The sequence below is a fragment of the Drosophila busckii genome, chromosome 3R, assembly GCF_011750605.1.
Source record: "Drosophila busckii strain San Diego stock center, stock number 13000-0081.31 chromosome 3R, ASM1175060v1, whole genome shotgun sequence".
Classification (NCBI taxonomy): Eukaryota; Metazoa; Arthropoda; class Insecta; order Diptera; family Drosophilidae; genus Drosophila; species Drosophila busckii.
In genome coordinates, this window is record NC_046607.1 from 7593390 (window position 1) to 7606547 (window position 13158).

Sequence of the window (13158 nt, forward strand, 5' to 3'; positions counted from 1 at the left end):
AAAAACATGTATGATTATCAATTAAGCGATGTTGCATGTAACTTTTAATTTATTTAATGTAATCAATTATGAATTGAATGAATTAATTAATTACGGGTGCATTAAGATCACTGGTGCGCTGCTTGTTCATGCCCACCTTCCACCATTGGCCAGTCTCCTGGAACTCTGTAGCCACAGCGGCCAGAGTGTGGAATACATTACGTGCGAGCATATGACAATTGCCAATGTGCACAATAAATTTAGGATCATACACCTTCTCCAGATCATCGATCTTGTAGTGATCACGTGTCTCACGCTCCGTCAGGCACACACAGTTCCAAGGAGCCCAATCATCGCTTTTCTTCCAGCGGGGCAAGCTGCAACAAATGGAGGAAGCAAAAGCTTAGCGACAGTTTGCTGACCAAGCTATGGACTTACCGTAACACGCTAAGATCTTCGGTCTTGCTGAGCGCAGAGTGACCATGCCAGATCTTATCCATTATCAAACGCACATCATCTGGTTGTATAACAAAAGCAAAAGATGTGGCGCACTTGCGTTTACGCTCATCGCGTTGAATGCAACGCAAGATCGACTGGTAAACTGTGTTCTCCGTCGCCAGCAACTGTAAAGCCATAGCAAATATTATTGGAAGTCAACTGAGCTACTGAGCTACTCACCTTGAGATAGTAGCAATGATTACAAGTGTCCACATGACTCTGGCGTGTGCGAATGGCAAACTGAGCATACGGCTTGACCTTCTTGCACACAATGCACATGCGCGAGGGAACATCTAGACAGATACAACATTTTAATTATTTAATGCAAAGGTAAGTACGTTTATACAAACTTGTCTTCTGATCTATCTTTTGAAATTTGATAAGCTCGAAGAATAACATCTTTTGCCGCTTGCGCAGTATTTCCACATCGCAGGACTTGGTGTAGATAAGCAGATTCTTCTCGCGATCAAAAAGCTCAAATAGCTTAACGAGGAATAAAAAAATATTAGATTTAAAATACAATAATTAAATTTGATATAAATAAAATATTATCAGTTAATTAAAGGATTTTATACTTAAAAGCTTCGTAGTCTATTCATTTAGTTGGATGGAATTTGTAATTAGGGGCAAGAACAGGGCAGGATCAGGTTTGGTTTATAAATCGAGCTTTCTACTTACCTCAACAAAGTCTGGATAACAAGCTTCCTCCATCAGCAGCTCCAGCACGCGACGTATCTATAAACAATCAATTGATTTTTCAAAAGAACAATATATAGAGCCTGCAAGTTACCAAATCCAGCCGCTGCTCCTTCTCCAGCGGCTGCTGCAAGTCCTTGTAGACTTCGGTAAGGAAACGCACACGTTGCGTGCGCATCAAGTCCATGTGGATCTTGGTGTCATTGTAGCCAATCCATTCAATAGGCTTGCCCATTTGCTTCAGCAGCTGCTCATTGCGAAAATCCTCCATGGCCAGATAGACCAAGCGACGCTGACGCTCCACGCCATTTAGCAGTCGTATCTCCTTGTCCAGCAGTATGTTGACCTCAGAGATGCGAGCCGGTCCTTCATAGTTGGCTGCAATGCGCTTGAGCTCAGCGCGTTTCCAGCGCCCGATTTCGGCAAAGAGCAGATCAAAGTCATCATTGGTGCGAGGAAACTGTTTAATAACCTCCTTGCGTTCCACACGCCGCTCCACGCATTTCTCGTACTGTTGCTCCTCATCCTCCCGATTCTTTACCAGACGCCTGTTGTGCATAAAACGCAGCTTAGACATGTTTGCTTGTATTTGTTAGCACCTACCTGAACTGCGAGGCACGCAGGTGTATGTACTTCCATAGAATCCAGCGTCGCCAGTTGCGCTGTATCAAACGAATCTTCTCCAGCTTGCGCTCCAAGCGTTCTTTTTGCGCAAATGTCTGATACTTTCCGGGTATGATGACAAAATCGGTGGCTGTGGACACATATCTAACGTTGATGCCATCGAGCACGCACTGCACGGATTGCTCATGCGCCGTATTCTGCAGTAAAATTATTAAGTTTATTTATGTTAATCAATAGATAAAGTATTGTTGCTACCAAAATCTTCTCCTTGGGCTCCCAGGTTTGTGTGTCTCTAGTGCGATACTTGCGATATTTCCACTTGTCAAAGTACGGTCCAGTTTGCGTAAATGCATCCAAGTATTCCCTGCCGGTTAGCTTATCCTTGTAGCCACACAGGAACGGCTTGACAATGGTTGCATTCTCAATTTCCACGACCACATTCTTGGACTGACCATCCACAGTATCCTCGCCACTTATGTGCACCGTTATAAAATCAGGCAGGCGATGTTTACTGTCAAGAAATAAATAAGGTTAATATAATCATTATATAAATCCTTCTTGCTGCTTACTCGTAGTATACATTGAGATCTAATTTGGGCTGTTGAGCTGCGCCCGCGGGTGGCTTCATTTTCAACTGAAACTCGTGTATGCCAAACTCGTCAAAGTCTGTAGAGTTAATGGGCGTGGAATCGCATAATATACGATCTGCCTGCATCAGCAGCAAGTGCTCGGGATCTACTTCAAATTTACGCGCAATATCCTGCTTAACCTCGGCCATGGTCATGCAGTTGGGATAGAGTTGAGCCAAAATCTCATTCTCCGCCAAGTGAAACTTAACAGTAACATTTTCCAGCTCCACGCAGCACTCCTCGGACTTTTCAGACTCCGAGCTGCGCATATCGTAGGGTGGGCCACAGATGGCGCGTATTCTGGGCTGCTCCTCTGGATGCACATGCAGCTGCATGTTGCACACATAAGAGGGCGCTGCCTGGCACCCCTTATCGCTCATCTTGTGCGCGTTTTAAAAAATATATAAGCTTGTTTAATGATTTGCAACTGTAACTGATGAAACTACAGTTAACTTTGAGTGCGCAACCCAGGGCAACGTTGTTGACTATTATTCTATTTGGGAATGGGGGGCATGGGGCATAAATTTGTTCAATAATATGAAGTAGTCACTGTTGCTTGGCGCCCTGTTGTGGCAACATGGCCAATACGTTTAATTCTCACGCACTTTTATTTTAATGCTGTTGCCATTTTTATGTGAATTTGCCTCTCATTTTGTCAGTTTTGTCAGTTTGAAGTGAAAGCTTGTTATGAACCCATGAACTATGGGTCTTTATCTTTGTTTTATAGCATTTGCAAATACCGCTTTTTTCATAATTGCCGCGATTTAGTAAATATCGAATTAGCATATCTATACAAATTGTATAATACTATTAATAGCTTGGACCGAATGCATTTAAAGCTTTGCTCAAGTCTTGCTCAAGCTAAATCAAATAATCCACACGAGTTTCAAATTGCCAGAAAACCATTAAAACTTTTAAATATTTTTGCTTTAGTTGTGTCATTTTAATATGATAAATATTGCGAAGACATTAAAAATATTAAGCAAGCAAAAATATTTAATCATGAGTTGCAAGTTCAGCTATCAATAAACCATTTCCTTTGAACATTTTCTGTTCTGTTTAAGCTGAAGTTTGTTGAGTTCTCGGTAAAGAGTAACGATGAAACAGGTTCACAACGGTTCAGACTTAAACTGACTCTAAAATTGCCTAATGCGTATTCTTCAATCTTAATCTAATCTCAAATAAGTGGCGAATTGCCAAAACTGATTCTATTTAATTATGATCCGATTTCATTGCTTGGGTTGGCTTTTAGATATTGTAATTCGATATTAGATAATATTCTGCTTCTAATAACGAATATGGTGTGAGCCAGAAGTTAAAATTAAGTCATATTTTACAGAATATTTCCAGCTCAAACGAATTCGGCCTGATCTTATCACAATGCTATGAATAAATTGCCAGTATCAAAACTCAATGGTATTACTATGTAAATAAATTAATAAATTATATTTTTATTGTAATACAGCTTAGACTTTAGATTAAGCGCTGTCAGTCCAGACTTGCGATCGGCATGAGCCGCCTGCAGACGCGAGGGGCGTCCATTGAAGTAGTAGTCCTTGTGATGCTGCACACGGTGCAGTTTGCTCTGCGTCGGCTGACGAGTTGTTGTTTGTGTGGCACTTGGTCGCGGCAAATATGCGCTGGACGTAGAGCTGTCACCCTCTGGTCCGATGGGCACAATGCGCATGGGTTGGTAGTCGTAGCCAACGCCTGGTATATAGCGATAGGGTAGTGGCGGTATGGGTATGAAGTAGATTTTGGAATCCTTTTTGGTTTTCTTCGTTTTGCCGCCGTTCTTGTTGTATCTGAGCAGTCTGAGCGGCTTCGATGTGACCACATAGTCCATGTAGACATGCTCCAGTGAGGGCGACTGCACCAAGAGTTTGCTTGTGTGACGCGAGGCCATTGGCGTGAGCGGCGTGCTGTAGGCGTTCGCTGTGGGCGTGACCAGCGTAAGCAGCGCCAGTAGCACTGTCAATTGCAATAGAGAGGGCATGCTGCAAAAGAAAGAGATAACACGTGAGAGTTTGAAGATCAATAAATGTGTCAAGGTGTCGAGTACACACACAAATTGATTTGCCATAAAAAAAACGTCTCAATTGTTTCAACATTTGATTGATCGGCGCTACCAAAAAAATGTTAAGAGTTTAACAAAGAAATATGAAAAATGAATTATTAAATGCGAGCAGTTTGGGCAGCGTTTTGTTTACTTTCTGCTCGCATTTTTGCAAGTCACAAACGCTGAATTATTCAGTAATTCAATATAAAAGTAATAAATAAATCGCCGATGCGCATCAAAGCGCGAATTATTCACAACAAAAACTAAATACGCTTTTGGCTTTTAGGCTGCTTTAATGCCAAGTTTCTCACGTTCCAGACAACAAAAAAACAAAAACAACAAAAAGATTTCTAGTGTTTCGATTTGATTTAAATGAAAGCATTTAATGCACGCTAATCAAGACGTTGACGCCGACTGCGAAGCGACGCGACGCGTTGTGGAGTTGGCAGCGCTGCCCAGCGATGGGCAATTACGCTAATGAGCGTGGCGAGCGCCATCTGGCGGCGTATTTCAACGCCTGGTTGATTAATGAGCAGTTTAAATAAAAATTGATCAAACAAAAACAGCAACAACAACAACAAAAGCAACAAGTTCAGCCTAAACGGCATCAAATTAAGCTCGAAGACAAGAGCGCTAACACAAACATGTTCCGAGGGGCGTTGCGTCTGCCTGCGCCCCCAACAGCATCAGGCCATAAGCTTGTTGACTATGCAAATCTAAGACAGTTCTTTATCTTTTAACATATTAGTTGTTAGTTAGTCAGTTGGATACGCCGCCGCCGGCGTTATTCGCATTAGGCGTGTGGCGTCCTCTTTTGACCTTGCAGCAGTCAAAAATTAACTTTGTATTTTGATAAATTACAGAAAGTTTCCTAACAGCTGCTGCAGTAAACTGTGCCAGTGACTGTGACTGACCTGCGCCCGCATGAAATATGAGTAGGCTGGAGAAAGATTTTTGGCAAAAGCCACAACACCTTACGAACTTTCTTCTGGTCTTAAGAGCAGCCTGCCGGCAGTTTGCGAAACGTTTGAAATTTGATATACTTTAATACTGTAACAATTATAAAAATGACTGTGCCAAAGAAAATTCGCAAAAAAGTTCGCAAAACCGATAAAGCAGTTATTAATTGATCCTATTTGAGAAAGCGCTTAAAGTTTAAATGATACATAAGTATAAAAAATATAAGCAACTAATCTATCTGAATCTAAAAAAGTTACTTATGTATATAGAAATTGATTCAGTTGATTTCAAAATTGATTTTTCTTTGATTGGTCTGTAAACAAGATCTTGTTCTGATTATAATTTTATACGCTTTACTTTAGATTTTAATAAAAAAAAGTTGCTAATTTGCGTATATGGCAATATCAAAACCAATTTAAAAGTTAATTCCTTTATAGCTTTAAGTTTGCTTGTTGCAAAGTATAAGTATTTTTTTTCAGTGTATGTATAAAATATGCACCTATGAATATGAACTTCAAGGTCGTTTTGCCGTAAAGCTCAACACTTATTAATGACGCCAATGAAAAACGCAGAAGAAAAGTTTGCGAGCAAGAGCGTTAATTGCATGCAAATCGAAAGACTTAGGCAACAAACTAGACGCAGTGCGGCGGCAGTTAGATGCATTTATTTAATTATGCACATAAGATTAATAAATTTCTAGTAGCTGTCAAATGCGCGTGTGTGTGTGTTTGTCTTATGCAAATTAATGTGTATTTTATGGTCATTTATTTAAATTGCACTCACTTTAAGTAGTAGAATAGAAGAAGAGCGGCGGCGGCGGCAGCGGCAGGAGAATAGCAGCTGCTTATGATTCAGCGCTAATTTTACGCGCAGTAAATAATTGTCCGAGTGTCCTTCAGCTTACAATTTTTATATTAAATTACACTTAACAGCGCATCAGTTTGAATCTTTTAAGCACTTATCGCATTTAGTTATTTTAATTTCAAATATACATAAGTTAAGTATTTTTTATTGGTATAGCACGCTTTGTAGATTTTTATTTTATATTATTTTTTAAAGTCTCTTGAAATTTACTGGCAGCCGCAGCGTCGGTTTATCACGTTGTGAACGCCACGAAGAGCGGCAAATAAATGGGATCTACGGCGAGTGTGTAATTTGCTTTTTTCTTTAAAACTGAAAACACTTTGCTAAGCGCCGTCGGCGTTGACGTCGCTGTCGCCGTTGGTGTGCGGCTGCTACTGTTGCTGCTGCTGCTGCTACTGCTGCTGCTGCGGTCACTACGTCATCAGCGTAGACCCAAGATTGGGAATTGGTCGCATGCTCGACTTAAGAGTGAGCGTGCTGGCATAACTGTCTTTGTGTTTGTGTGTGGCGCAAATCTTAATGATGAGCTATAGCTTCAGCTAAACGCAGTGCATCAATTTGCAACTTTATTATTATGTTTGTTACGGTTTTAGCCGTCAATGCACTTGCCACATTCTTTATTTGCACATTCACTTGACGAATTGAATGGGTCCAGCTCAGGCCACAGCAACTTGCCACAGCGTGTTTGCTCTAGAAAGTGTCTGGTGGCACTAAAGCAGCCATAAAGTTCTCGATTAAATTACAAACGCTGCGCTTTTGTTTCTTTACGAATTGTGCACAAATTAGTTACAAACGAACCTACGACAACAAAAGCTCTGAATGTAACAAGAGCCGCTCTAGCTATTGACAGCCCAATGTGCAGTTCTTTCTCCCATTCCATGCGTTAACATGTTTGTCGTTAAGGGATTTTATATGATGATTTGCATATACTAATTGGCCAAGACGCGCGCTGCGTGACGCTAGGTTGTTAGCCAGGCCAGGCCTTTGGCCGCTTGACCCCCGGTGTTAGTGGAAGTGGAAGTAGAAATGGAAGCTGTGTGACCCAGTGTGCCCAAAACTGAGACCAAAACTCAACAAACAGTTTGCATGTTTTATTACGGCATTTGACAGCCGTCTACCCGCCATTTCTATTGTTTATGTCATTGCAGACAATGTTTTATGGCCGCTAATTAAAACAAATGGAAACCAGCACTTATGACATTTACAAGTGCTCTCACAGCTCTCATTATATAAATAACATTTACTGCCAGCACTTTCTCATCTTTCACCAAAGCCAGCTTTAATTAGATTTGATAAAAATAAGTACAAACGTTAGTTAAAGCAGGCCAAAGGCAAAGTCGACTTTACTTCGGTAAGATTAATATCCTGCATGCTTTAGCGTTATTTCAGAATTAATTACTGATCGTACATATCCTATTTTATACTCTATTGCCACAACCTACGTTATGTCTTCTTGAATTAATGCGCATCATATATGAAAGGGCTTTCCAACTCTAGTTTGAGTGCTCCTAATGATTATAGCTATATGTACTCAATATAGTTTGCTGTCTGAACAAGCAGCTGCCAACCATTGACAGCCCCAATGGGAATAACAATACAAACACCTTTAAATATTAATTAGCCATGTCGACTGCTGCTGCTAGCTTCCCCTTTTCAGCAATTACGCGCAATTTGTATCTGGCTAATGTAGACAAAAGTGTGTGTTGAAGTGCGTAAGCTCTCGCAATGCCAGCGGCTTTAGATTTGTCCGTACATATGTACATACATATTCATATTCATACAAATCTAACTAACTGCACGCATCTATTAGCAGAAGAACTGCAAATGTTGGCAAGTGAGCTGGCGAGATGGCGCTGCCATAATTGTTAACGATTAGACAACACAAATCACGAACGAGTATCTGCTGGATACCGTGTATCTGTAACTGAGTTAGGCTGAGAATTATTAGTGGTAATGCTGACGGAAGCAATATTTGTATGTTGTCTGTCTGTGTAGAGAAGGCACGGGGCAATGGCAATGGCTCCAGCTGAAGCACGGCACACAGCTGTGTAAACTTCCAAGTTGAGCTAACTAATCAAGACAATGCTTCATTTTGATCTTCAGCAGCTAGCAGCAAATGATAGACAAGTCTAAGACTTCAGAGCTGTCTTCTTGGGCAGACTTGAGTTGACGCTTGCGTGTCTAACAAGTGAATTTCAAATTTAATATATGTTTTAGTCGCTTTGCCAGTTACATGCCTAACGCTTCCACTATTAAGTGCTGGCCAAACTCTGTCGCTCTTGATGGCGGGAACACCCACTCTCAAATATTATTCGCAAGCTCGAGTTTGACTTGAAGCTTCATAAATATGTTTGCCTAATTAAAAGCATATCATATTTTATTGCCGATAAATTCGCAAGTTCATTAAACTCATTCACTCACTCACTCACTCATGCCACCGTTAAAAGTTAAATGTTTGCTTCACTGCATCAGCCTCAATGGTCTGGCTTAACTTGGGCTCTTTGTCTTTGTGGCCGTGTGGCCAACGGCATGTGGCATGTGGCTATCGCCAATTTAATTGCCACCCAACTTTCGCGCTTAACAGTTGTCATCAGCTTGTGCGCTTATGCAATGCTAAAAATCTCGATTTGTCGATTTGTTTGCTCCGTTTTTTTTCTGAGTAATGCATTATGTACTCTCAATTGGGGTCAGCAATTACGCGACTTCGATGCCGAGAGACTTTATCTCGACTTTCATTGAAAGTAAAATATTTGTAGAGCACACGAAAGGAAATGCAACGAAAGGAAAAAAGTTAATGCTTAAACAAAAACAACAACAACAAAAGCTAAAAGCGATGCTAGCCATCATCATTCAATATTTGCTCAATAATAAAAATTTAAAGCTACTTTATAAGCCAGTAATACCCTATGAGATATTTGCAATCTGATATCTAACGAACTAATCCATAAGAACTTTAGATTTGTGGCCAATAAAAATTAAATAAATGCATGTTGTTTATTTTTATAGGGAATTGATCAATTTACATTTACGTATAACAAAATGTATTCTCTACATTTCTAGAGTATTACATACGCCATCATTGCTGCTTATTAATTTTAACTATTTACATTAGTACACGTACTTGCTTTTGTTATTTTTATTTTTGATCTCTGATTTATTTTATTTTTGTGAAAGTGACCACAGGAAAAAAAGGTTAAACTAGGCGCCCTGCATTAAATTTTGACGGTATTGAGTCACAAGCCAGATATAGTAGCAACAATCAACTCGTCTACAGCAGATTTAACTAATCAGCCAGCCAAGCTTTAAAAAAGCTTGCTACAAGTGCTGGGAGGTTGAGCAGTGTCTGTTGTGCAGGAAAGCGAAATGATCGTATAAAAGGCGATTAAAAAAGTTCAGCTGGAAGCTTTTAAGAGCCGAGCTAAGATTGATTTCACTGCCCCAGTCACTTTCACACCACCCACATTAGATGAAGTTATATTTTGGTTGGAACTTTAACGATTTGCGCACTATATCACAATTGCTTTGTATGTGCAACAACAAAAACAAAAAACTTTCCAATTTGCTTGCAATTGGCTCAACTGCTTAATTGTTCAGTTTTATGATCGCTGCTGTTTTACCAATTGCAACACAATATGCAGCCACAAAAATTCTATGAATTTTCACAACTAGTGCGAAGAGATGAATTTATTAATTTATGAATAGCCAGCCAGTTAAGACTTTATTTGTTTATTACTGTTGTATTTGCTTTGCGCTGCTTGGAATCGGTGGCAGTTGTACGCGTATTAAATTGATTAATTAGTCGTCGCAAATGGCTGAAAAAGAAATCATTTGATGCGGAGTTAATTGCTGCGCTGTCATTATTTCAATTGGCTTTTAATTTTGTTCGTTTTACTCAAACCTTGTTAAGTGTTTGCCTGTTTGCTAACTTAAATAGACGCGCCTACGGCTTTGAAAATTCTTTTTCAATTAACTGAGTACATGTGAATCTCAGCCCAGGCGACCTTGACTGTTAACGAGGCTCAGCGCCAACTCCACGGTCCGCTTTCACGGTCAATGTCAATAAACCTTAGATTCTGGCGAATCGGCATGAATCTTCGCCTTCATGAGCAGCCGCGACACTTAACTTGTTATCAATGTATCTATTTTCATTTCAGTTTATATTGCCGGCCGTCTCGTTATAAACACGAACCCTGTTACCCCGCGGCGCAATAAAAACTTTATATTCAACAGTATGCGATAAGCATCTCGCCTTTAAAAGCGCATATATACATTCTACCATTTATATCAAATATGTGTATTCCTTCACCTACTGATATTGTTTTATTCCTTCACCTACTGCAGTTTAATATTCAAAATATTGCAAATAATAATGCGTTTTATTTTCATAAATGCAAATTTTAATTATTGAATTTAAAAAAAAATAAAAAATTATTCGACGAGGATGGGATTCGAACCCACGCGTGCAGAGCACATTGGATTAGCAGTCCAACGCCTTAACCACTCGGCCACCTCGTCACGTGGTGATTGATGAACTAAGTTCCCCTTAGTTATAACAAGCTGTTGAGCACATACTGCGAGAAAGCAGTTCGTTGGCAAGCAGTGCGCATGTATGTAAGCAGTGCATTTGGCAAGAATAGTTGATTCACTGCAAGCAGCACATTGTTTGTATAATAAGTTCGCAATAATTGGTATTTCATATATGCTATTATGCATTTGTATGAATTGGCATATATATTTTTGATACGCATATAATATTGTGCCCTACTTAGCTGACCGTCAAAACCGCATTCGTGCTACCAAGGTCGCATACGACGAGGTGGCCGAGAGGTTAAGGCGTTGGACTGCTAATCCCAATGTGCTCTGCACGCGTGGGTTCGAATCCCATCCTCGTCGAGTTAATTTTTTTTATTTATATGAGCAAATAAAATAAAGTGAAAAAAGCAATAAGTATTACTAGTTGCAATAAAATAGTTAGTGTAATTAAGCACTAATTGAGTATACTAAACAGTTAACAACAAAAAAAAGACATCTGCGACGAGGATGGGATTCGAACCCACGCGTGCAGAGCACATTGGATTAGCAGTCCAACGCCTTAACCACTCGGCCACCTCGTCATGTTGGCTGGCGGCGGCTCAATGAACGTTCTGAACCTTTTTTAACTGTTCTACTACTCAACTGATTGCGCTTCTTACGCTGTTCTTTGCCTCTTGCCCTTGTTCTTGTTTGTTTAATTAACAATTGATAAGTGTGTCAATGGAAATGGCGTAAATAATTGCAAATCAAACAAAATATGTACTCGAGCAAGTGCTTGTTCTTAAAGAAAGTAGCCAAGTGGCAATGGCGCGTGTTCTGTGGCTTTTGAAGTGGCAGGTTTAAGCTATTTTTGGTAATAGAAATGATCTTTAGATTAGAATGTTAAAGGCTTGCTGAGAAAATGAGAGTTAAGTTAATGGAAGTTTTTTTTTAATATTAATAAGCGACAATAGGTTGTAAGTGTATTTGTGTCTACTTTATAAATATTTAACTGTTGGAAGATATTGTTTGCTGCAAAGCTTAAAGTAATTTATTCATAATTCAATTAAGCTTACGACTGTGCTGACCCAGTTTAAATGAAGCTTCTGTGTATGCCTATTGTCTTAAGCTAAAAGTAGAAATTCTTTCAAGCGCGAACCCAAAGAATTTGCAATTGCTTGAGCATGCGAGTGTTAATGAACCTTGTGGCCGATCAGTTAGTTGTTTATGTTTACGTTTATGTACAGACATTGTAAGTGCGATGCAATTGACAAAGGTGCGACATAAACAGATCCTCCAGTCCGGGGCTTCGGCTTCGTTAGGAAAGTGTGCCCAAGTTCGATGATGCGCAGGCACGCGCATTTATATTTAGCCACATCCACTATGGTACTGTCCAAGCGCAGCACATAGAGGCATCCATACAATGGTGCTAGTCACGTGCACAAGGACATTCCAAGGCTAATTGCGTTGGCGCGTTGCCAGCAGCGTTGGCAGCAGCCTCAGCATTGCTTAGAGGGCTTGGTCTTGGCAACAAGTTGACTTGGCTTTATTATGGTAACACCATTTGCAACGTGCCGCTTGCAACACCACACGCTAAGAAATACTTTTCTACACTTTAAAGATGCTGCTCTGAGTATAAATGATGCTGCTTAAAGTTTTGCAGTTCTTGTGCTCAGTGCATGCTTCTAACTAAGTACCAACAGCATCTGTTGCTTTATCTACATCATTTCATCTGCGTGGTTGCAGTTGCAGTTGCAGTCGCCGCTTAATTAGCTGCGTAATTTATTATTGGCCTAATCTCGCTGGAGTTGAAGTGGTATGAACGACAGCGTGCTTCTTGTGGCTGGCGCCACTGCCGCTGGCATTGACAAATAAACAAATTATTTATATTAAATTATTAATATTAGCTAACAGCCAGGGGAGCGGCAGTGGCAACCATAACATCAGCATAATCACATGAACAGCAGCAGCAATTTCTCTTAGGGCTTACACTCCATCCAGCCAGACAGCCAGCCAGCCAGCTAGACATGCAATCTCCAAGCGGCATTATCTGCCAGCTATGCAAACAATCAAATGCACATCATATTTTATGTATGTGTGTGTTGTTGTAATCACACAATTATGCCCAATTATGTAACAAGTTTTGCCCCCGCGCGCGCTCCTTAACGGTATCAAGGTGAAGTTGATGTGTAGATGCGATGATATGCAATGTGCAGCTGCCTAAGCTGCTGCTGGGCTTGCCTTAGCTTGGCTTGGCGGATACGGATATCATTGACTAATGAGCTCTTCTATTTGCCGTCAGTGTCATAAACATTAAGCTGCATAATCGCGATCGTT

General features: G+C 40.3%; 2 protein-coding genes and 3 non-coding genes across 5 annotated transcripts; 1 reads left to right on the top strand and 4 right to left on the bottom strand.

The window, feature by feature from the left end:
- Positions 1–30: 30 nt before the first annotated feature.
- LOC108603057 (IQ and ubiquitin-like domain-containing protein) lies at positions 31–2880 on the bottom strand. Its single transcript, XM_017991494.1, has 9 exons — positions 2367–2880; positions 2053–2308; positions 1777–1994; positions 1268–1721; positions 1156–1212; positions 828–960; positions 658–770; positions 418–602; positions 31–356 (listed from the first exon to the last, which is right to left on the bottom strand). The coding sequence occupies exons 1-9, from the start codon at positions 2804–2806 to the stop codon at positions 83–85; spliced, it is 2130 nt and encodes a 709-aa protein (XP_017846983.1). The 5' UTR covers positions 2807–2880; the 3' UTR covers positions 31–82.
- A 981-nt stretch (positions 2881–3861) lies between these two features.
- Positions 3862–6445, bottom strand: LOC108603063. Its single transcript, XM_017991499.1, has 2 exons — positions 6229–6445; positions 3862–4423 (listed from the first exon to the last, which is right to left on the bottom strand). Exon 2 carries the CDS (start codon positions 4420–4422, stop codon positions 3862–3864), a length of 561 nt encoding a protein of 186 aa, XP_017846988.1. The 5' UTR covers position 4423; positions 6229–6445.
- A 4297-nt stretch (positions 6446–10742) lies between these two features.
- Trnas-gcu lies at positions 10743–10824 on the bottom strand. The gene has a single exon. It is a non-coding gene; the product is annotated as a tRNA-Ser (tRNA).
- Positions 10825–11119: 295 nt separating this feature from the next.
- Trnas-gcu lies at positions 11120–11202 on the top strand. Its single transcript has one exon. It is a non-coding gene; the product is annotated as a tRNA-Ser (tRNA).
- Positions 11203–11341: 139 nt separating this feature from the next.
- Positions 11342–11423, bottom strand: Trnas-gcu. The gene has a single exon. It is a non-coding gene; the product is annotated as a tRNA-Ser (tRNA).
- Between the last annotated feature and the right edge of the window lie 1735 nt (positions 11424–13158).

Coding starts and splice junctions, on each gene's coding strand:
- LOC108603057 (XM_017991494.1), bottom strand. CDS start 2,806: ATGAGCGATAAGGGGTGCCAGGCAGCGCCCTCTTATGTGTGCAACATG. Junction 2,309..2,366: donor GATCTCAATGTATACTACGA/GTAAGCAGCAAG, acceptor ATTTCTTGACAG/TAAACATCGCCTGCCTGATT. Junction 1,722..1,776: donor CTGCGTGCCTCGCAGTTCAG/GTAGGTGCTAAC, acceptor TATGCACAACAG/GCGTCTGGTAAAGAATCGGG.
- LOC108603063 (XM_017991499.1), bottom strand. CDS start 4,422: ATGCCCTCTCTATTGCAATTGACAGTGCTACTGGCGCTGCTTACGCTG.